This window comes from Ziziphus jujuba, chromosome 1 (assembly GCF_031755915.1).
Source record: "Ziziphus jujuba cultivar Dongzao chromosome 1, ASM3175591v1".
Taxonomy (NCBI): domain Eukaryota; kingdom Viridiplantae; phylum Streptophyta; class Magnoliopsida; order Rosales; family Rhamnaceae; genus Ziziphus; species Ziziphus jujuba.
This window is the reverse complement of record NC_083379.1, coordinates 45008723-45033295: the sequence shown is the minus strand read 5'-3', so window position 1 is coordinate 45033295 and position 24573 is coordinate 45008723. Positions and strand designations below refer to the sequence as shown.

The 24573-nt window shown below is 35.3% G+C and overlaps 1 protein-coding gene across 1 annotated transcript; it reads left to right on the top strand.

Moving 5' to 3' along the window:
* Positions 1–11669: 11669 nt before the first annotated feature.
* Positions 11670–15825, top strand: LOC107405252 (proline-rich receptor-like protein kinase PERK15). The gene is made up of 8 exons (XM_016012283.4): positions 11670–12126; positions 12701–13069; positions 13725–13811; positions 13904–13974; positions 14344–14420; positions 14526–14673; positions 14957–15118; positions 15300–15825. Exons 1-8 carry the CDS (start codon positions 11892–11894, stop codon positions 15597–15599), a joined length of 1449 nt encoding a protein of 482 aa, XP_015867769.1. The 5' UTR covers positions 11670–11891; the 3' UTR covers positions 15600–15825.
* Positions 15826–24573: the final 8748 nt, after the last annotated feature.

The window sequence follows — 24573 nt, the reverse complement described above, 5'->3', positions numbered from 1 at the left end:
TTTAAGAAGGAGTAATCAAATTCTTTATTAAATAATTTAGTCAAAGGAGTTTGAAAATTTAAAACTTTTATAGGAAGTCGATTAATAAGAAATGTTGCAGTGGAACATGCATCCCACCAATGGTGAAAAGGCGTGGAGCTTTGAGCAAGGAGTGAGAGTGCCATTTCAGTGATATGACGATGTTTACCTTCCACATGTCCATTTTGATTGTGAGTGTGAGGGTAAGGGTGTTGAAAAAGAATACCAAACTGTTCTAAAAGTGGTTAAAGTGGGCGAAATTCACCCCCCAATCGAACTGAAAAACTTTTATCTTCCTGTTAGCTAAATTTTCAACCAGCTTTTTAAAATAAAGAAATATGGTAGGGACTTCAGATTTGAGTTTCATTGGAACAATCCAAGAAAATCGAGAAAAATTATCTACAAATAGTAAGTAATATTTATAACCTTCAAGGGATTCAGTAGGAGCAGGTCCCCATACATCAGCAAATATTAAATCCAAAGGTTCTTTACTAACATTTGACGATGGAGGGGTATATATTCGTTTATTTTTTCCTAATTGACATGAAGTACAAAAAAAAGATGCACAAGAAGTAAGAACAGAAAAAGATTTATTGCATTTAGAAGCTACATTATTCATAACAAGAGAATTAGAATGACCTAATCGATAGTGCCATAATTTATGTAAAGGAAAATGAGAAGAGAAACAATTAAAAGGTCCAGAAACATGGCCAGAAACATTATTGAATTGAGAAAAAGAATTCCTAGGACTAGCATTCAAACTGTGTGGCAATAGAACTTGATAGAGCCCGTCTTTAAGGAAGCCTTTGAGAAGAATCCTCTTCGTATCTTTGTCCTTCATAAAAATAAACTGGTTATTAAATTCCACAATAACATTATTATCACTAGTCAATTGGGATATACTTAATAAATTTTTTGTGATTTGTGGAACATGCAAGATGTTATTTAATTTAATTGTTCCAACATTAGTATGGAGAAAAGAACGACTAGAATGAGAAATCGGTAGACCCTGTCCATTACCAACTATGATTTTATCATTGCCAAAGTATTCACTTCGCTTGGTTATGTTTGCTGGATCAGTGGTGATGAGATTGGAGGCACCACTGCCAAACAACCAATCAGGAGGAGCAAACACTACAGGAGATGCATAGAGGGCAGTTGTGTTACCCGAATTGGTGTAGGTGTCATCAAATCGGTACCAACAACGATCAACAGTATGTCCAACACTTTTGCATATTTGGCAGAACACGCGTAGTAAAATTCCTAGACCTGCCACGACCTCTGCCTTGTCCTCTGAAAGAGGTTATCCCATGATTTGTTTGCTATCTAGGTTTGTTCAAACCACAATGTGAGTCAGCGTTTCTGCTAAAAGTAGAGGACCTGGTGGGTTCAAATTTTTTCGATTGTGTACTAACTGTAAAGGCAGAGGGAACACCAAATGGGGTAGCCTGTAGAATGTGGGCTTTGTGAGTCAACAACAAAGAGTGCACCTCTTCTATCGAAATGACTGCCAGACTTGAGTTTATACTTGCAACAATGGCATCATACTCTTGAGGCAAACCTGCAAGAAGCTGCATAATAAAATCATCATCTGAGATAGGTAATCCAGCCATTGCTAGAGAATTAGCAAGATTTTTCAGTTTGGAGAAATAGGAAGTGATCGATAAGGACTCTTTTTTGGTGGACTAAAATTGCTTTTTAATTGCATTATTTTGGCCTTAGATTGAGTGCCAAAAAGACGTTCCAGAGAAGTCGAAAGCTGATGAGTAGTAAGGAAAGTAGAAGCTTTGGTGATTTGGGTTTGTATGTCAGGTGAGATGGAAGGTAGAATCCATCCAACTAAAGCCTGGTCAATTCGTCGCCACTGATGATAAGCTGGATTGGGTACAAAGGTTTGAACTGTTTCATCATTATGAATAACATTTGTGGCAATGGTGGGTGGTGGGTTAGGAAGACTGCCATCAATAAAAGCTACAAGATTACACCCAATTATGACCGGCAAAATTTGTGAACGCCATATGAGAAACTTGTGCTATTCCAATTTGTAAGAAAAGGAATAATTTGGTAAAGTGATTTCAGAAAGAGAAGGAACCACTGATGAAGAAATAACTATAGAAGAGGTAAGAGAAGAAGTGGCCATATGGATAAAAAAAAAAAAAACCCGTTGGTGTATCCTAAAGGAACGACTCTAATACCATGAAAGTAAACACCAGATTATGAAAAAGAATAATAAAAGGCTTGCTTGACTTGTATTGATATTGCGTATATATACACAAGAACAGATAGATACAGGACTAAGTACACTACTAAGTTACATAACAAAGGATAGAGTCGTGTAGAGTCATGACTAATATATCCAGATTTACACAATAGAAAAAAACATCTATCTAGTAGAGGTATACTTAGCCACTAGCTTTATCCTTAACAGAGGAGACGTGTGCATGAGGTAGTTCTATTCTAACAGAGGCAAACAAGATCTAGTTGAAGCAGCAAAGAGAAGCTTGTAAAGGTTAAACCCATTTCCATGATGTGTCTTTAAACTTATATATATATATATATATATATATAATATATATATGCAATGAAAATTATTCTTCATCTCTCCATTTGACATTTTTTATTTGATAATATATTAGAAAGCATTAAGGATCAATAAGAGAGCTTTAAATTAGCCAAACAAAAAAGACAGCAATGCAAGTAGCAAAGTATACAATTTCATATTACTGAAATTTTACATTTATGAATCTTTTAGAATCCTGAAGTAAAATAGGTGCCATCACTGTGTCTAGCGAAGGTTTTCCTGAAGTAAAATAGGGGCCACAAATATGTCCAGCGAAGGTTTTTCTTTACCCTTCAGTCTATTTGATCACAGGCTCTATGGCAAACAAAACAAGATTATAATTAACAATGTAGTGATATTGCTTACCATCAAAGAGAGAGAGAGAGAGAGAGAGAAAGAGTACCTTAACAAGTGGACTTACTGACCTGCTCTTATAAATTCATCAAATTCAAGCTCATTATTCCTTGGACATTATTTGGATCTATGTTTTCAAGGCTGATTGAAAAGCATTTGGTATTTAAGAAATTCAATTTAAAGTAGAAACAAAACAAAATGGCAGTATCAACAATTAATTCAAAACAGATCCGTGCATTGCAGCTGACTTCATTATTTAAGCAGCAGTAATGACAAGAGTTCTTCTTCCAAAACAACTGATCGAAATACAATAATTTACCCCTTTAAATGTGCTTTATCAAACACTTGGAAGATAATAAACATAATACCAGGAAAAATCAATATATTCTATTCTTTCCCCGTAGATTATGTGCTTCCAGAAAACATAATAAGCTTTTAAAATATACTTTATATATATTTAAAAAAAAATGTTTGTAAATTTACCAGTATTCCAATTAAATTCTAGAGATTCTAATTTAATTTTTTTTCTTTTCTATAAAATATATAAATGTTATAAGCAGATTGTTAAAGGGAAATATTCCTTTAAATGATTTATATGATGGAGTAACACCGGGTCAAAGATCGGTCCAACATAGAATTAGAGGAGGCAATAGCCGATACAAGGAAGAGTCGGAAAACTTCTGAAAGTTGGCATTGATAGAAAAAGAGTATGGCCATCCTACCGAGCTCAGTGGACCCAGCAATGACTTATATCAGCACCCATGTATACCAAACGATGAAGGAGAACAAACTAGGCTGATGGGGATGTGAATCTGCATGGGTCATGCAAAGGGAGGGGTTGTTAATTAGGATAGTTTATTAATTGTTCTTCTGGTTCATTGACCGAGTCCTTTGGCAAGTAGTTGAATAAGTATGTTTTATCTTTTGTTATTTTTGTTATATCTGTTAGGTTGTTTCACTTAGTGGGCTGTCAGGTTTCACTTAGTGGGTAGTTATTTTTTCTATTTCAGTTGTTATGTGCCTATAAAAAGGCTTAGGATTATTAATAAAAGGGCATGACTCAAGTTTCAAATACAACCTTCTCTTTCTGTTCGATTTTCTTCTTCTAGTTCTTGACATTTTATTATTTTCTCTTTCTTGCTCTGTTTTCACTTCTCAAAACAGGGGTATTTTCTCCTGCTTAAACTAAGGTGTGCAACATTTTGGTATCAAAGCCAGTTCCGCATTCCATGGAGACCCGGGGAAGAGTAATGTGGAGTTCTGTAACGACGTTAACGAAATGTTGGCTAGGCATGAGTCTAACTTCGATCAAGTACACTCTACATTACAACAATTAATGACCGAGGTGCAACATCTACGGCTCCAAAATTCTCGTAAGAGTGGGAAAAGTCAGGATGTTAATCCTTTTGCTCCTGCTGAATCCCATCAGCCGCTTTCTTTACCACAAACCAATTCTTTAGGGATGGACCAAACTCCTCACCTCAATCTATCCTTTCCACGGTTCAATGGCGAAGAACCTTTGGCCTGGCTTTATCAAGCAGAACAATATTTTGAGTTTAAGAACATACCAATAGATGAGATTGTCCAACTTGCCTCCTTCCACTTGGATGGAATTGCTCTGCAGTGGTATCGTTGGTTAATGAAATTCCAAGGTCCATTAACATGGCCAGAGTTCTCTAAGTCATTGGTTCAGCATTTTGGTCCCACTGACTATGAAGACCCCTTAGAGGCGTTAACCCGGCTTAAACAAACCATTACTATGGAAGCCTACCAAGAATCCTTTGAGAAGCTTTCTCACCAAGTGGATGGGTTACCCGAACGATTCTTGGTTGGATGCTTTATAGCTGGTCTTAAGGATGAAGTCCGACTTGACGTCAAAATTAAGCATCCACGTTGTTTAGCTGAGGCCATTTTTGTAGCCTGACTAATAGAGGAATGAAACCATTTACATCGTCGGACTATCACAAACTCAAGAACAATACCCACCACCATAACCACCAAGGTTAACGTAAATTCTACATCTGGGCTTTTGGGACCCCCACCAACGACCCGAAGCAATGCAGCCGGAGCAGGTCCTGTTGCCCGACGATTCTCTGCGCAAGAAGCTCAGGAGCGACGAGAGAAGGGCCTCTGTTATTACTGTGATGAAAAATTTGCTCCAGGACATTGGTGCATGAAACCTCAATTATTTATGATTGAAGATTCCCAGGAGAAGGAGGAAGGAGAGAACTCATCACACGATGAGGCCAGAAGGTTATTCCTGAAATTTCCTTCCATGCCATAGCGGGAACTGATCATTTGCAGACTCTCCGAGGGACAGGAAGAATTAGGAACCCGGATCTCGTGGTACTCATTGACGGAGGGAGCTTGCATAATTTTATTGATCAATCAGTGGTACAAAGGCTAGGCTTAACTATGAATCATAAAAAGAAATTCAGTGTGATTGTCACCAACAAGGAACGCATAGAGTGTGCTGGAGTTACCGTTCGATTCCATTGCAGGTACAAGGATACACCATTGTGGCTGATTATTACGTACTTCCAGTTGCGGCCTATCCTCTAGTTCTAAGAGTTCAATGGTTGGAGACTTTGGGCCCTATAAAGGTGGACTACAAGCACTTAACTATAACATTCAAGCAGGGAGAAAAAGAGTATATGTTTAAAGGGATAAAATAGCAAGGTTTGGAAGCACTAAAAGACAGGGAAATTCAAAAATTAAATGGCGTATGTGGGATCGAATTTTTAATCCAGCTCATACCCACAATCTTCTCAATAGAAAATCAAGTTTATCCAACCTAATTGGATAATCTTTTATCTCAATTCCAGCAAGTATTTGAAACACCCAAGACTCTTCCACCCCATCGTAGCCAAGATCACAATATCCCTCTCCTACCAAATTCAAAACCAATCATTGTACGTCCCTATCGTTATCCGTATTATCAAAAAGCTGAAATTGAACATCAAGTACAAGAAATTTTGTAAATTGTTCTCATCCGACCAAGTAGAAGTCCATTCTCTTCTCTCGTTTTGCTGGTTAAAAAAGTCGACGGAGAGTGGCGTTTCTGTGTTGATTATCGTGCATTGAATAAGATGACCATCAAAGATAAATTTCTGATACCTGTGGTTGATGAGCTCTTGGGCGAACTCCATGGTGCCAAATATTTCTCCAAATTGGACCTTCGTGCGGGTTACCACCAGATTCGAGTTCATGAAGAGGACATCCCAAAAACGGCATTTCGAACCCATGAAGGTCATTATGAGTTCGTCGTGATGCCATTCGGATTGACGAACGCACTTGCAACCTTCCAGAGGCTCATGAATGATCTATTCCGACCGTATCTGCGTAAATTTATCCTAGTCTTTTTTGATGATATATTGGTATTTTCTAACTCATGGGAAGAGCATCTCAAGCATCTCCACATTGTCCTAACGATTATGTTTGAAAACCAGTTATACGCAAAAAAGACTAAATGTTGTTTTGGAGTCACTTCTGTAGACTACCTGGGACATATAATTTCAGCCGAGGGAGTTGCGGTGGATCCTTCAAAGGTGCGCCCAATCATGGAATGGCCCACACCGACGTCCGTTCGTGGAGTTCGAGGCTTTCTTGGACTTGCCGGGTACTACCAAAATTCATTTGGAACTTTGGAACTATAGCTGCGCCTTTAAATCGATTACCGACTAAAGATGGGTTCCAGTGGAATGATGAAACTAAGGCTGCCTTCCAGCATCTAAAAGTGGCATTGACAACAGCGCCAGTCTTGGTCCTGCCCGATTTCCCCAAACCTTTCATGGTGGAATGTGATGTAAGTGGAGTGGGCATTGGGGCAGTGCTCACCCAAGGAGGAAGGGCCATAGCTTATTACAGTGAGGCTCTCAAAGGGGCATCACTTAATCTCTCTACATATGAGAAAGAGATGATAGCTATTGTGAAAGTAGTACGGAAGTGGAGGCCTTATTTGTTGGGCAAATCCTTCATCGTGCGGACTGATCAGGGAAGCTTAAAATTCTTAATGGAGCAGAGGATTACCACCCTAGCCCAAGCACGGTGGCTTCCAAAGCTTATGGGGTATGACTATACCATTGATTATAAAAAGGGACTTGAGAACCAAGCTTCAAATTCTTTGTCTAGGAGAGTTGAAATTCAGTTCATATTTATCTCTAAACCACAATCGGACTGGTGGACTCAATTACAACAACAAATCCAACGGGACCCATTCTACCAATCATTCACTCCTAACATGCGAGTTGTTAACAGAGATGGAGTTTGGTTTCTCCACGATAAAATTCTTCTTAATTCTGCATCCTCTTTGGTTCCTGTGTTGATCACCGAATGTCATTCCTTACCAACTGGTGGCCATTTTGGATTTCAAAAGACACTCGCTCGGCTTCGCAGCGATTTTCATTGGGAAGGAATGTGAAAAATGGTTAAGGAATTTATTCAGCAATGTGAAATATGTCAAAGAAACAAGTATGACCATATGTTGTCGGCAGGACTTCTCCAACCGCTTCCAATTCCAGAATGAGTCTGGTCCGATGTGTCCATGGACTTCGTCGAAGGGTTGCCACTTTCCCTTGGCTGCACAATCATCATGGTGGTAGTAGATTGGCTTAGTAAGTATGCTCACTTTGCTCCTCTTAAACATCCTTTCACTGCATTGAAAGTAGCTAAATTGTTTGTACACCATATTGTGCGGCTACACGGAATGCCTACCTCCATTGTGAGTGATCGAGATAAGATTTTTTATGAGCACATTTTGGTAGACACTCTTCCAATTACAAGGGACTAAGTTACGAATGAGTTCTAGCTACCACCCGCAGATCGATGAGCACATTTTAGAGCAATACTTAGGGTGCTTTTTAAATTACCAGCCTCATAAATGGGTGGAATGGTTACAGTGGGCTGAGTATAGCTACAATACCACGGTTCATTCTTCAACCAAGAGGACTCCTTTCGAAGCTGTCTATGGAATTCCTCCGCCCACTCTTCGGATGTATACTCCTGGAACTTCAAAGGTGGAAGCTGTTGATGGGTATTTACAAGAACGGGATGCACTACTTCAAACCCTTCGGACTAACTTGCAGCAAGCCCGGGAAAGAATGAAAACTCAAGCTAATCAATGTCGCTGGGATGTTGTCTTTAACGTTGGAGATTATGTCTATCTCAATCTCCAACCTTACAGGCAATCAACAGTTGCATTTCGACGTTCTTTAAAGCTTTCCCCTCGTTTTTATAGACCTTTTAAGGTGTTGGAACATATTGGCCAGGTTGCATATCGGCTTGACTTGCCGTTAGACTCAAAGATCCATAATGTTTTCCATGTTAGCCTTTTACGCAAGCATATGGGTGCTATTTCTGTTACCTCATCTCAGTTGCCTCCTACATCGAAGAATTCCACTGTCCTTCCGCAATTGGAAGCTGTTTTGGACCAAAGGGTCGTACAGAAGGGATGTTACCGGCCGTGGACAGAGGTTCTGATTAAATGGCATGGAGCTCCTGAGGAAGATGCCATGTGGGAAAAATGCCTGGCGATTAAACCGAACCTATCCTGATTTCATCCTTGGGGACAAGGATTCCTAAGGTGGGGGGAGTTGATGGGGATGTGAGTTTGCATGGGTCATGCAAAGGGAGGGGTTGTTAATTAGGATAGTTTATTAATTGTTCTTCTGGTTCATTGACCGGGTCCTTTGGCAAGTAGTTGAATAAGCACGTTTTATCTTTTGTTAGTTTTGTTATATCTATTAGGTTGTTTCACTTAGTGGGCTGTCAGGTTTCACTCAGTGGGTAGTTATTTTTTCTATTTCAGTTGTTATGTGTCTATAAAAAGGCTTAGGATTACTAATAAAAGGGCATGACTCAAGTTTCAAATACAACCTTCTCTTTCTGTCCGATTTTCTTTTTCTAGTTCTTGACATTTTATTATTTTCTCTCTCTTGCTCTGTTTTCACTTCTCAAAACAGGGGTATTTTCTCCTGCTTAAACTAAGGTGTGCAACATTCTGGTATCAAAGCCGGTTCCGCATTGCATGGAGACCCAAGGGAAGAGCAATGTAGAGTTCCGTAACAACGTTAATGACATGTTGGCTAGGGATGAGTCTAACTTCGATCAAGTACACTCTATGTTACAACAATTAATGCGCCTCATGCCAACAATTTCTTAGCCTAATACCCAATACCACATAGCAAACTGCTAAGGGGAAAGAGGGGAAAAAAAAATTGTAAAAAGAAATATGATATTAAAAGAGTCCAAGTTGTTCTTCTTTGTTTTGAGCTACACAAGTTGTAGATTATATTAAGGGATAATTGGAAGATTTTATAGTTCAACGCTAGATCGTTTGATTTTGATGCGTTCGCTGTGTTTGCATACTTGTGTTTGTATTTCACGCTTTATTTCTGTTCTGCCTTTGAGGGAGTTTGGAAAACTGGAATTTCAACCCCCGAAGTCATTTATTCTAGTGTTTTATATTCTATGGTGAATTTCATTATAACCTCTTTGTTTTACAATTTTTTCAAACATACATTTCTAATTTGCAAAATTTCTCTACGTTTTCATTCATATCCCTAGCATCCTTAATAGCACATGGTCCGAGAAGTGTCCGTTTAGTTAATATTATAATGGGTTTGCAATTTAACTAACGTGATGTATGTACAAAGGCATTCAATACACCAAAAAAAAAAAAAAATCTTATTCAAATTATAAGTTTGGAATTAAGATCTAAAACAAAATCTTTTTGTTGTTATAGGAGCAGCATTGCATACCACAACATCTGTAAATTTGATTTTAGCTATAAAAATTGTGAGTTAATCAGTTCTAAAATTTTAGCAAATAGATATGCATTGTTTGTTGAATGGAGAATGTTTGAGCATTTTATGAGTTAGAGAAGAATTTCATACTAAAGAACCAATCCTAGCTAGTTGATCATAGATTAATTATAATTGCAATTTTCTTGATGATTTTAAAAGCCTATTAGAAATATGTAATTGAAAATTGCTGCTTGTAAAGATGAAACATTGATACAAAAGATCTTGCTTTATCTGTTACCGTTGGCTCTACTGTTTGATATAGTTATAGGCTTCGTTTTTCTTTTTTGTTTTGCAATGGACGGGTATTGCCAAGACGAAGCTATATATAAAAAAGATAAATAAATAAATAAGAACAATTTATTAAAAGAATACTCAACATGAATATAATACATATTTTAGAAGCAAAAAATAAAGCAGAACGAAAATGATGGAAAGATGATGAGAGAGGGGCAAGAGGCATACAGATGCAGAAAAAGAAATATATATATATATATATATATTAAACAATTATGAAAACGATACCATGTGAGTATCTCCTACGTGTCACCATTTTATAAGGGCCTATATAAATCTCCTACATGTCAATTTTTTACTGGATGGTCGGACTATCTAAGCTTGTGCAACAGACGCAAGCAAGTTTTTTGTCGTTTTGGAATTCAGACAGAAAAGCACACGTATCTTGTACAACGAAGAAAACTACGTCACTTTTCTCCACAAATGGGAGTGTATGCTTTCCTCCAACATGGGGCCATGGACTTCACTTTTGTATTAAAGAAAGCAGCACAAACTCTTAGCATTGAGTATGGAAATATTTCCCTTGTATGATAATCTGTTGACATTTCTTTTTTTTTTTGGTAAGAATAATAAGTTGACTTGGTGAAATCACTGAATATATGTTTTTGTAGCAACAAGTAAGTAGAAACTTATAAAAGAGAATTTCATTTAGAGTCTTCAATTTTATTTTAATTATAGCTCCAGCCACATCATCTGCTTCCGTCTTCTGTAATCCCAGCCGCCTGTATCTCTAATTTCGTCGATTCAACCGTCTGCATCTTCGGCTGATCCAGTTGTCTCCGCCTCCTTCATTTACAACTCTACCTCTTCCCTATAAAATCCCAATGGTTTTTTTTTTTTTTTTTTTTTTCTCTTTTGAAAAATGAAAGTACTTTCGGTGCTCCTATTAATTATTTTCATTTCTAATTTCCACGAATGCTTTTTATGAAAGTTTTGGACAAGCAGAAAAAGAAAAAACAATTTTATTTTCTTAATTTAAAAAAAATATATACAAGATCTAAGTCTAACAATAATTAATCAATTTTGATTTATCATTTTACGATATCATTTTATTATGGTCTTTCTTTTGTTTGTCCTTCTAACCATCTCTTTTTTTTTTTTATTTTAACATATATACTTTTTCTTTTTTAATTCATTGTCATACATACTTTAATGCTATTCTAATCTACATAGGTGCAGCAATTAAAGGGTAATAAATAAAAGATACAAGCTCTACAGATATATAGAGTTTCTTTTATTATTATTTTTTTTTTTGGCTATGCCCCTGGCATCCCCCACACCCCCTAAGACTCGACCCAGCGTCCACTGGCCGGGGCTGTGGTGCTCCAACCACTGAGCTCCCATAAATGCAGTCGTGATACTGGAAAATAAAGACAGATATTATTTCCCTTTCAAATCATTGCCAGAGGTATATATTTATTTGCTATAGTGGGAGCAAAAGCCCCAACAAACCCACCGGTTATTATGACTTTAGCTAAAATAATTATAAGATCAATTGATTATAAGTTAATCTACCATTTAGTAATGATTAATTGTAGTTTATGAAAAATATGGAAAAAGTTGTCCCAGATCCAAACTAACACGTGGAAAATGTCCAACGGTTCAGGCTGTTTGGTTTGTCAAAAAAATACCGACGCCCAATCGGTATCGGGAAAATACTCCACGTCACTGTTTTGGAATTAGGGGGGTCCACCACATGCAAGTTCTGTTCTCCATCCACCCGTAACCACGTGATATGACGATGAAAAATTGTCGTCTGTCAGTCTTAGTCAGGATACTCAGTCCGTGTCCGCTACACGCGCCAAAAAAGCTCGGCCGCCTCAAAACTCGCCGTAATCGGACACCCGCCGAATTTTTTGGTGATGTCTTTACAGGCTCCTCCTCCTCGTATGCTGCCGCCGCCGATTCCACCCGGAGGTGGGATGCCGACGGGCACTATGGTTGCGATGATACTGGGGATTGTGATAGGAGGATTTTCTATGCTCGTCGCCGTGGGTATTTTCGTCATTTTCTACAGGAGGTGGAAAAGGAAGAAGATGTTAGAGCTTGGACTCCAGGATCATAAACCAGGAGGAGATCCTTCGAGAGACACGAAGAGTGAGAAGTTTGGGAAATTATATCTTTTTTCTGAATTTCAACTTTTTTTTTTCAATTATTTATTTATTTATTTTTGCAGCTGAGTGAGAAGTTTCTGTTTTAGTTAAATAATTATCATTATTGGGTTTTCATTTTAACCAATATAATATAGAAGTTTTAAATTATCTAAAAACCGCATCTTTCTTTTTTATTTATTGTTGTTGGAGCAGCATTTGTATATTTAATTCTTGTCTTTTCAATGGGTGGTTATTTCTAAAATTTTAGCATTATTATATGCATTGTTTAGAAAATAGAGAATGATTCAACCTTTTCATAAGTTACAGAAGCATTTCACTCGATGGTTTACTTGGATTGATTGTGTTTCTTTATTACATTTTTGACTAGATAATCATTTACAGTTAGTTGAAATTGAATAGATTATTAATTACAGTTGCAATTTCCTTGATCTTTTTAGAAGCCTTAGAAATACTTGTTTTTATATATTTAAATGGCTTTTGTAGAGCTGCCAGTGAACATAATATATGATGTATGCAACTTATTCAATTTCTTGCTGCTTATTCGGTACCATCTTCAGGTAGTAGCAGCTTGGCCTCTGATAAAACACCACTATCCCTTGGCATTGCCTTAGGATATTCTCAAGGCACTTTTACATATGAAGAACTAGCCATGGCAACAGATAACTTCTCGCCTGACAATCTCCTTGGCCAAGGTGGTTTTGGATATGTCCACAAAGGCATCCTTCCAAATGGAAAACAGGTTGCAATTAAGCAGCTAAAAGCTGAGAGTGTGCAGGGGGATCGAGAATTTCGGGCTGAGGTTGAGGTCATTAGTCGTATCCATCATAGACATCTTGTTTCACTGGTTGGTTACTGTATTAGTGGGGAACAGAGGCTGCTTATTTATGAGTTTGTTTCAAACGGGACGTTGGAATTTCATCTGCATGGTAAGTCTTTTCTATCGCTAGCTTAATTTTGTTGGTTCTCTAAGTCCGCCAAGGAAACGGTTTCTTTACTTGATCAGTCATCTTAGCATTTGCAGAACATCATTTTTTTTTTCTAATTTTTTTAAAGAAATTAAATTTGTGCTACATGTTGAATTATTCAATGTAGATCATCAAAGAAAAGAAATTTTCTTCATAATCTCGTAAGAATTTCTTGTCTTAATTAGTTTATACAGGTTGCAACTTGTATGAGGCATCAGTCTTGCCTCCAACTGGAATATTAGCATATATTTGTTTAGAGTACTGTTGGAGTGGCTCATACCTATTACCATTATTGCTTCGCTTTTCCAGTCAAATAGAGATAATAATAGTGAGCACTCACCAAGTACCGTAGGTCTTGGCATTTTCTCCCTGCACAAAGAAGAAAAAAGAATGCAAAAGGAAATGAGAACAAAGTTGTTGATTCCACTATATGAGAAACTGTCCATTTATCAGACAGGGTACTTTTAACAACCAAAGTTCCAAATAGATCTTAAAGCACAATATATTATAGGAACTAAGACTTGAACTTTTCACCATCTTTATAGGGAGCATAATGTATTTTTGAGCATTTCATTACAGCTAGAAGGGATTTATGAGAGAAATAACAACATTGCAGGAAAGGGGAGACCAACAATGAACTGGCCAACCAGAATGAAAATAGCTCTAGGTTCTGCAAGAGGATTGGCATATCTGCATGAAGACTGTAAGTTTTCCCTGCATATGAGTTTTATGTTGCAAAACATCAGTTTAAATTTTGGCCTTAGAATGTCACTTTTGAGCAAAATGCATCTTCAGGTCAGCCCAAAATCATACATCGTGACATTAAAGCAGCTAATATTCTTCTTGAAGATGACTTTGTGCCAAAGGTATTCTTCGTAACAACTATGGTGTTTTCATATGATTAATTAAATTTGTAAAATCAGATTGTGATTACTTAACTCCATGTTGAACTTCTAAGTTGATCTCATGGCTTTAGATCCATGCCATTAGTCCCTCTTCTCTTCTTTTTTCTTATTACCACACCAAATCAAAATTCAAAATGACGTCTAGTTGTGATATCGTGTTGGTTGTGTGGACGTGGACATTTTGACAGTATGATCTTTTGATGCAGAGATAGCATTTAACTAACATGGATCGCTAAAATGGAGTTATTGAATTGTTTTAAGTTAGTTCTCAAATGCTCTTTACTTCTAGCATGTGATATTATATGCTAGAAACTTCAAACCTTTTTGCAGGTTGCAGATTTTGGACTTGCTAGGTTTTCTTCAGATTCTGATACTCACGTCTCCACAAGGGTCATGGGAACTTTTGGGTATGATTCAATTTTAATTTACCTTTTTAAACCTAGATTTGCTGCTGTATGTAATCATTTGCTTAAGCTTCTCTCTATCTGAAATGTTGAATCCAACAAATGCAGGTACTTAGCTCCAGAATATGCATCTAGTGGAAAACTCACTGACAGGTCAGATGTCTTCTCTTTTGGGGTTGTGCTTTTGGAGTTGATTACTGGACGCCGACCCATCAGCAAGGCTGAACCCTTCGCTGATGATAGCATGGTTGAGTGGGTACATATCATAATTCATCAGTACCGATCCCTATAATTTCAACTTCTTGTGTTTGTATAGATCTTTAATGGACTATTTCCTATAACTGTCAAGTTGTAATTACGATGAACCCCTTTTAGAAGTGGAAAATCTATATCGCTGGAAAGTAGAGTGCAATATTGAGTGTGTTGCAGTTCAAGTTCTCTCTCTCAATTATGTATAAGCTCTAGTTTTCTCTTTTGCAATGGAGTATGCTTGATTACAAAATCATGAAAATAATACTAAGTACTCTTATTGAATTCAGGCCAGGCCTTTGCTCGTGCAAGCACTTGAAAATGACGACTTTAATGCCCTTGTTGATCCGAGGTTGCAGAATGACTACGACTCCACTGAAATGACCCGAATGGTTGCTTGCGCTGCTGCTTGTGTCCGTCAGTCAGCCCGCCTCCGCCCACCAATGAGTCAGGTAATTTTCTTAAGTTGTAGATTTTGGTTTACAGGTCTTAATTAGGTATCTTAATCAATATGTATCGTTAAGACATTTACGATATTAGTATATGAGGATGACCGATATAAGGCACAATATTCTTGTCTGCTTTAACTTTTTTTTTTTTTTTTTTTAATATCCTTTCATCGTTACAAAGCAGACAGTTCGAGCTCTGGAGGGTAATATTGCTTTAAATGATTTAAGTGAAGGAGTAACGCCTGGTAGCAGCATAGTACTTGACTCGTATGGAAGCACAAGCTACAACGCTAGCCAATACAAGGAAGACTTGAAAAAATTCCAAAAACTGGCACTGCAAGTGAGCCAAGAGCGAACCTTTAGCGAGGGCAGTGGGCTCAGTAGTGATTTTGGTCAGCACCCATCTACCTCAAGCAGTGGGCAACATACCACCCAAGAGATTGAATTGGAGAAAATCAAGAAAGATACCCAAGATTTTCAGTGAAAGCTCTTGGCACTTGGCAACTGATTCTCAGTCCAAAGAGGAAGAAAGAAAACTATTTAAAAAAAAAAAAAAAAAAAAAACCAATTACCAGGTTTTATTATATTAAAATTTTCTTTGAACAATTCAAGGGCAGATTATATTAAAATGTCTTTCAATTGTATTTTTTTGTACACTTGGTGAATTATTGGGAGCTCGTCAAATAAACTAAAAGCATTTGTATTGTAAAGTCTAGAGGAGTTTGGATGGGCAACAATCCGCATTTATTTATTTATTTTGAATCAAAATAGGACATGTATTAATTAGAAAAACGCGATACATCTGCATCCAACAGATATTTGAGACACATAGGACATTCTTCTAAAGCGTGAGCAATCATATTGGTGTTACAGGACAAAAAGACACATTTTGAACCCTATAAAAAAAAAGAAGAAAAAAAATTAAAAAAAAAAGAAAAAAAGAAAAAAAAGAAAAATGAAAGTTCAAATAGACAAATACCCAAGAGCTCGTGTAACTGATTTTATAAAGAAACAATCTGGCACCAAAAGCCCATGAGACCGATGGAGGAAAGTGACAAAATCTTTTATTTGGCGAAATTTTGTCCAGTTGCGTTTGAATTTTATGTGGCTGGTTATAATTTAACATTATACCGTACGTACCACCTTTAAGTGGATATCATTGTTTCAAATGCAACTGAAAAGTAACTGATTTCATTATGATATCCAAATGCAACTAAAATTCAAATTCAACATGATTTCAATATCATTGTTTTCAATTGTAATTTTTCCTTTTTTATACACTTGGTGTGAAATTGGGAGCTCAACAAATTAGTGGTGGAAACAAATTACTAAAGCATTCATATTATATAGTGTCGATGAGTTTGGATGACGGCCAACCTGAATTTATTTTGGTCAAAATCTTTTGCTAGTTGTATTTGAATTTTATATGGCTGGTCAATTATAATATTAACATTTGGATTGTTGCTGAAAGGCTAAAGTCACTTGCAAGATTTTGGACCATAAAAAACTCTACACTTTAATTATTCTGCTTTCCTATTTGGGTCTTAATTTTTTTTTTTTTAAAGGTTAGCTTACAAATTATCACATTATATCAAATTGATTTCTCTTTAGTCTTAGTCTTTTAAAATTTGACCAAATTAACGGACTATAATTTAAATAATTAGCTATAAAAATAATGTACATTTTGAATAGCACCTTCTATTTCTCAATTTTTTTTTTATTTACTTACGTATTTGCCTATCTGATTTTGGAAATTCAAATATCTTTTAGCCAATCAATCATATTTTCTCAATTGGCAGTTCAAAGTCTGATTTAATGAAAGGATTTTTTTTTTTTGGGGGGGGTAATTAATTTAATGAAAGGATTCATTTGTACATGTGCAATTAATTCATTTGTTCAAACAAAAGGCGTTTTGTCTTTTTGCATGGACCCACCAGTCCACTACCAATACTTTCTTTTGACTTTTCTATGTACTCATGCGTGTAATTGGCACTTTTAGAGTTTTAGTCTTCAGCTGTGCAACTTGGAAACTCGTGAGCTCAACTTTGCAGTTGCAAGTTTAAATAGCTTCTCACTCGGCTTTGTCTATACACTATTCTATTGTCTATTACTACAATTACTGTTACGTACATATTCTTTTTTCTTCTTTGGCAGTCTCCATTGCCACAACCCAACCATCTTCAAAGACGCTCATCTCATCTCATGGAGTCCGAACCACATTCCTCTTCATGCAAGACAAATCAATCGCCGACAGAGACACCACGGCCACAGCCGTTGGATGTGACGTCGCCTCCGAGGAGGACGAGACAATTTGTGTGGCAGATTGTTGGGGTTGGAATTTGCGGCACACTTGCGGAAGTGGTTTTCTTTTTCACCTACGTGTTTGAATTGTACGATACCACAAATGGGATTATCGGGACCATAGGAATTGGCGTGATATTTGTGGTGGCCATTTTGGTTTTTTCATATTTGAGGGTGAGGAAGAAGACGCATTAAGTAGGTGATGGCAACTTGGAGAATAATCTCATGGTGATGGCCAGCCCCCATTGATATTAGAACCCACATCACATTTTGTGGGGGTGATGGCAACTTGTGGAATACTTGTGGAGTGCATTTTCATTTGGATCTTTTTGACTCGGTTCCATTATTACAGGGCTGGCCCTGGGCTGATTCTGGGGTTGGTTATAACTGAGGTCATATTTCCAGCGGACATTTTCGTTTTGTTCTTTCTGAGATGGAGAATGAGGAAGAAACTGCGGTGTCAGTTAGAGAATAGCTCCCATGCTCAGCCTCAATAATAGATAGCCCAAATAAACCAGCATATAGATATGCATATGTATGTATGTAATCTATTATATAGTTAATTAGTCGATCAGCTATAATTAAAGATTCAATTGTGATTAGTTGATGAAGTGGTTTCTCTGTTTTGTTGTAATTTGTCACACACACACACACACACGTACATATATCTGTCTCTCTTATATAATTTTGACATTGTAATTAATGTTTCTAAAATACATTTATATTAATTTCTGGTAACAATTAATACTAAAGATGCAATCGTGTTTTATAATAGTCACATCATATATGTGTGTGTGTGTGTGTGTGTGTGTGTGTATGTAAAAGAATAGAACATTGCTGAATGTGCGTTAATTTCTTGCGCTTGAGGCCCTTTCTCTGTCTCTTACTGTTGCTTAAGTGTTTAGTGTAGCTCTATATATAATCTATACAATGTTCTTTGTCTGCAAGTAAAGTTTTTCTGCTTTTTGTTGTTGTCACAAAGCAGATATAGTACGGGAGATTTCAGAAAATATTCCTTAATTTAGATGAATGAAGATGAGGGTCTATTAAGTCTCTATGAGGACAAACTGGTAGCAATGTATACCATCCGTGGTCCAAAATAAAAATCAAAGGTTTAGAAAACTAGGCAATGCAAGCGAAGTCCTTAAACTTGCACTTTTAAAACTCGCGTGTTAATTGCACATTTAATATTTCAACTAAATTGTATATTGAATTTTTAAATTTAAAATGTTGCATATTAAATCTTTAATTTATAATTTCTTTCTCATTAATTTAAGCAAAGATTTTAAAATTGTACTTTCATAAGTGGCTTGTTAATTGCACTTTTTATATTTTAGCTGAATTGTATATTAAACTTTTGAATTAAAAATTTTTCATATTAAACTTTTAATTTATAATTTATTTTATATTAGTTCAACTTTCAAATTGATTTTTAAATTAAATAGTTTAAAAATTTACAAATAGATTAGTTTTCTTAATTTACCAACAAAAAAAAAAATTTGATTAATTGATTAAGAAGAAAACTAAATAATTTTTTTTTTTTAATTTTTAAACTCTCAAATCATCACTTTGAAAATTGGACCATATAAAGTAAATTATAAATTGAACATAAAATTCAATATCTAATATACAATCAATCGTATACTAGAATACAATTAATCTAAAAGTCCCAAAAAACTGGCCTAGCATCTACAAAGCGGAAAGCAAGTCTTTAGTGAATACAATGAGTTCGGTCATTAATTCATTTTCTTCAAGTGTGAAGGCGAACAAGATTCCCAACACATTGCATACGTTCAAATCATATATTCTTTGAAACCTAAATATACATCCAAATCATATATTTTTAATATCAAAAGAACAAATCATATAGTCTCTTTTTATTTTTCTTTTTTTGTTAATTTAAAAAAAAAAACTATAGATGAAAAGATAGATTAAACAATTTATTGTCCACATTCGCCTTTTACCCTTATTACGTTTATTCCAAAAGATGTTCTTCTTTAGAAATAGTAATATATTTTTTTTTGAATACTATTAAGTCAATTTGATTAAATTAAAAATAATAATAATAATAAGAGAACAAATTTGAAAATAATAAAACAAATTTGATATAGGCGGCGCTTATAGGCCATTGTATATATAATTACTTTAAATAATTCTAAGATCAAATGAAAAACGCGTTCAAAGCATTATAATTGGAATTTTTTTTTTTTTTTTTTTTTTTTTTTTGGTGGTCAGTTAATTGATAGTAGTGGGAATCTTATTTTTGGGTAATTGCAACGTAGATAGGAGTGAGAATCTGTGAATATAAAAATTGATAACTGATCTGTTAATTTAAAAAGCTTTGCACGCACGTGCCATCAATTTTTGGTCTTCGGCTGTCCAAGTTTGAAAACTAGTGAAGCCTTTGACGTCCACATCAGCCTTCCAAGTTTAAATAGGCATATATACGGCTTCTCACTTGGCCAGGCCAATATACAAAGCCAACTAGGAAGCCTCCTGTCCTTCACCGTTAAAGACACTCATGGAGTCTGAACGACATGCCTCTTCATGTAAGACAAAGCAGTCGACGACAAAGCCACCGGCAAAGTTGGAGGTGTCATCGTCTTCGGGGAACGGGAACTCAGCAAGGAGGAAGATACAGTTTGAGTTTGCTTTGCAGATTGTGGTTGTTGGGATTTGCGGCCTACTTTCAGAGGGCGTTTTCTTTTCGGCGTATGTGATTCAGTTACACGACACAAAAAATGGGGTGATTATGGGTGTCGTTGGAATCGGCGTGATATTTTTGGTGGCCATTTTGGTTTTCTTGTATTTGAGGATGGGGAAGAAGACACAACTTGACTTGGAGAGTAACTCACATGGCGATAGCGAACCTCCACCGTTGTTAGAACCCAGCTCACATTTTGTGGGGGTGGTCGGAACTTGTGGGATACTTGTGGAGGTCATTTTCATTTGGATCTTTTTGACCCGGTTCAACCACGACGAGCCTAGCAATGGGCTGATTCTTGGGTTGGTTCTAATTGGCGTCATATTTCCAGCTGCCATTTTCATTTTGTTTTTTCTTAGATGGAGATTTAGGAAGACTCATTAATGTGAGTTAGAGCTTCAATAATAGATAATTCTTTGTTTTGAGGATTTAGATATGATTTTGCTACCTACTTTCCCTCATCCAATTATCCAGTACGACTTTTCCATGAGCAATGGGCTATGTATGGTTTTTCAACCTTCATCAAAGATCACCTCTGTTTCCAATTCAATATTGACATGAAATCCGCAATTGTTCATCTTTTCTGGTACAAGAGCAAAACAAATAGAATCTATGTTTTATTAATGGAACTCCATCCTTCACTAGATCTAATTTCAACATTTATGTAATGTTTCTAAAATAGGTTATAGATCTATCATGGACAATTTCCTTTACATTGATATATATATATATATATATATATACATACTTAAGATGAAATTCACTTATAAAATTGGAACATCATATAGATCGAAAGAAAAGAACATTGCTGAGTCTTTGTTAATTAATTTGTTGCACTTGGGGTCTTTTACTCTATATCTCTTGCTGTTGCTCAAACTGTTTGATATATAGCTATAACCTATAAGAGGTGTTTTTTTTTTTTTTTTTTTGCCCTTTTTTTTTTTTTCCCGGCCTTTTGTAATGGACGATTACTTATATATGGAAAAGTTAATACAGTCGATACTGTTATTGAATTTAGGCAAGGTCAGCTCTAGAAATCGGAAACTTCAATGCTCTTGTAGAATCCAAGGTGCAGAATGACTAAACTTCAATGAAATGGCAGGAATATGGTTGCTTGTACTGCTTCTTGTGTCCATCATTCACCCTGAATTATAATCCACGAATGGGTTGGGTAATGAATTCCAAAGTGCTAAATGTTGGATTTCATGGTTTTAATTGGGTCTCTTGATCAACAATTAGTATATAGTATATGGTAGCCTTTCTGTGAGAACGATTTTTAAGTGCATGCTTAAGTTACATTTCTTGTAATGTTCTGTCTGGTAAACTTTTTCTTTTTCTATTATTGTTACAAAGTAGATAATTCGAGCTTCACAGGTAAATATTCGTTTGGATGAATGAAATAAAATACTACATAATCCTTACTGTAGTTATAATTCGAGCTTAGGAGGGAAATATTCCTTGTACATTGTTGCCACTCTCACATCGCCATGAAATCTTAACTGCCCGCTATTTGTCTTTGTCAATTCAAAACTTTCAGTCTGGCGAGACATCTTGATCTTATGACGGGGCGCTCGAAGTTTCTGACTAAGAAAAAATTATAAATACTTCTCGTTTATATCGTACTGAAATCTACTTTTGTTAGGGGACCGAGTGCTTGTGTCCAAGACATAAAGATAAACATGGATAGTGTATAAACCACAAAACTATTTCTTTTTATTTTTTTTTATTTTTTGTGCATTAATTATTCCATGCTATTGTTATGATAGTTGTTAACGCCTAAAAATGGTAACTTATATTAGATTTTATATGTTCAATACTATTCTAATTTTTATTTTTGGTTTTATTTATTTATTATTATTTTTTACATCAGTGATTGTTGGATTTTTATGCTAAGTGCATAAAGTTTTTGAGTTCTAGACTACTTATAAACTTTACGCCATATAGAGTTTCTTAGATTGAAGTATGCTTTTGTAAAATACTTTATAGGATGTTTTTCTTTATAAATACTTGAAAATATATATTTTTCATCCTGCTAAAAAAAAAAAAAATGAACTCGTCTAGCAATTTTATAGTTAGTGTTGATAAAATTAACTCAACAACATGTGACATGATCTTTGACTGTTTATTGTCAAAACCGCTAAATCTAATGGTGTTTATTAAAATCTGATAGTGATCATTACCTCCAGTATTTGGTTATGATATTCCGCAAATGTAAGATTTTGATTTATCCAATCATCAAACTATATTTGAAAATCACCTACAGAAATGGTAAATTGTAATAATATATATATATATATATGCAATCGATATTATATCTCCACTACAGAAGGACTTTGAATGGATTCTCTATAGTTTTGTCAAAAAAATTCCATTAAAAAGCTTTTATTTCTCTAAAATAAATATATATATATTTTAAGACAAAAATTCAAAGAGTTTCCAATTCACGTTTCATCAAAATTAAAACTGTTTTAAAAAAATAACCATGTTCTATTAAATTTTTTAGAACTGAGATTATTTTGAAAGATAAAAAAAGAAACTAAATTAAAGTTAAATTCACTATTTTAAATCTAAAATTTTCTTTCTGTAAGTAGTTTCAAACCATAAAAAACTCTAATATGAAGACGTTTGGCAATTTAGAAATAAAAATATGATAGTGGAGGAGAAAGAAAGAAATAATTTTTATTACTAGCTAAGATAGAGATTGTATGAGAATGAATGGCATACACGGTCTAAATGTTTTTAATGAGTGCAATGAGTTTGTCCGCACTCATCTGGTTCAAGCAGTGAAGGCGAACAAGCTTCCTAACAGATTGCAAGCATACGTTCCAAAATGAAACCATATATCCTTTGAAATCTAATTAATGTAGGTCGAACTCATATATTCTCTTAATAGTAATAAAAGATCATATATTCCCATTTCATTTTTTTAAGTTTGCAAAAAAAAGACAATAGATAAAAAGATACAATGAATAATTTGTTGTCCATATCCTTCTTTTACTTTTATTTCAAAACATGTTCTAATATTAGAAAAGTATTATTATTATAATTTATTTGGATATATTTAAGACAAATTTTGATTAAACCAAAAAAAAAAAAAAGAGAGAGAGAATAAATTTAAAAGAACGACAAAATTGACTTCCATTGTAAATAAAATCGCTTTAAATAAATTTAAGATCAAATAGAAAACGTGTATAAAGTATTAATTAAATCAGAATTTTGAGTTAACGGAGTGAGATTATGTGATAATATAGAAATTGATGAAGATTGATCTGTTTATTTAAGAAGCGTCTGTCTTTTTGCACGCACGTGACGTGAAACTTTTTGTCTTTGGATGTACAAGTTTGAAACTGGTCAACGCTTGACATCCCAGTTGAAAGTTTTAATAGCTTCTCACTTGGCTGGGCTATGCCTGAATTTGAAACGTTATTTCTTCTTTGGCCATCTCCATTACTAGAAGCATCCTGATCTCCGTCAACCTCAAAGAAATTCATGGTCATGGGGTCTGAACGACATTACTCTTCATGAAAGACAAACCAGTCACCGACATAGCCACCAGCAACTTTGGAGGTTTATCTTCTTCCGGAAAAGGGAACTCATCAAGGAGGACGATACAGTTTAAGTTTGCTTTGAAGTTGTAAGCCCTCTATGTTGCTTGTTTCTCTGCTTTTACTTTAACCATATATCCATTCTTTTTTCCTATCTGAAGAACATCATCAAGATAAACTCCTTTTTCGCTGAATACCATCATGGCTAACTCTTAAACCCGGTCCATCATGGCTTTAGATATATTTTTAGATATAAGTAAATAATGTTCACGTACATTCTTTGATTACTTCTGAGATATGCCGAAAATATTTAGCTATGGTGAAAGTTGTGGAATGAAAACACCATGATTTCATCTTATGGTTAAAAGTGGATATGGAACACCATGATTTCAATTTTAACGTTGTTTCTTGATTGCGACAAATTTGAAGTTCAAGACTATTTCAGAAATGGCTAACATTGTTATGCTAGGATGTTAGGGGATAATGCATAATGCATTTTCAAGGATTCTTAATTGAAAGATCAACAAATTATCAAAATTTAGTACTGTCGAACCTGTGTTTTTGTCTGTATATATATATATATATATATATTCAAAATTGAATCTATAATTAAATGACACATGTTATTATTATTATTATTTTTTCTTCATGCTACTTACGGTGTGATTGGAATGCTGAAGCATAATAATTATGATGAGCTTCAACATATTGGCTGTTTAAGGAGAAAGCTACACTTCAGCACCCATAGTTGGAGACAAATTGCCGGGTGTAAAGGAAAAATATGGAGCCATTACAAAAAAATCTAGTGGAATAAAATAAATAAATAAACTAAAACATAAAAAGTTAGCCCATGAGAGTAGCAAAGGAGTAAGGCAGAAAAATCATGCAGCGCTAGCTAGAGGGCATGA

Excerpts from the sequence above, each read along its gene's own strand:
- LOC107405252 (XM_016012283.4), top strand. The coding sequence starts at position 11,892 with ATGTCTTTACAGGCTCCTCCTCCTCGTATGCTGCCGCCGCCGATTCCA. Across the intron at positions 13,070-13,724 it reads GTTGGAATTTCATCTGCATG|GAAAGGGGAGACCAACAATG; the intron begins GTAAGTCTTTTC and ends ACAACATTGCAG. Across the intron at positions 13,812-13,903 it reads GGCATATCTGCATGAAGACT|GTCAGCCCAAAATCATACAT; the intron begins GTAAGTTTTCCC and ends ATGCATCTTCAG.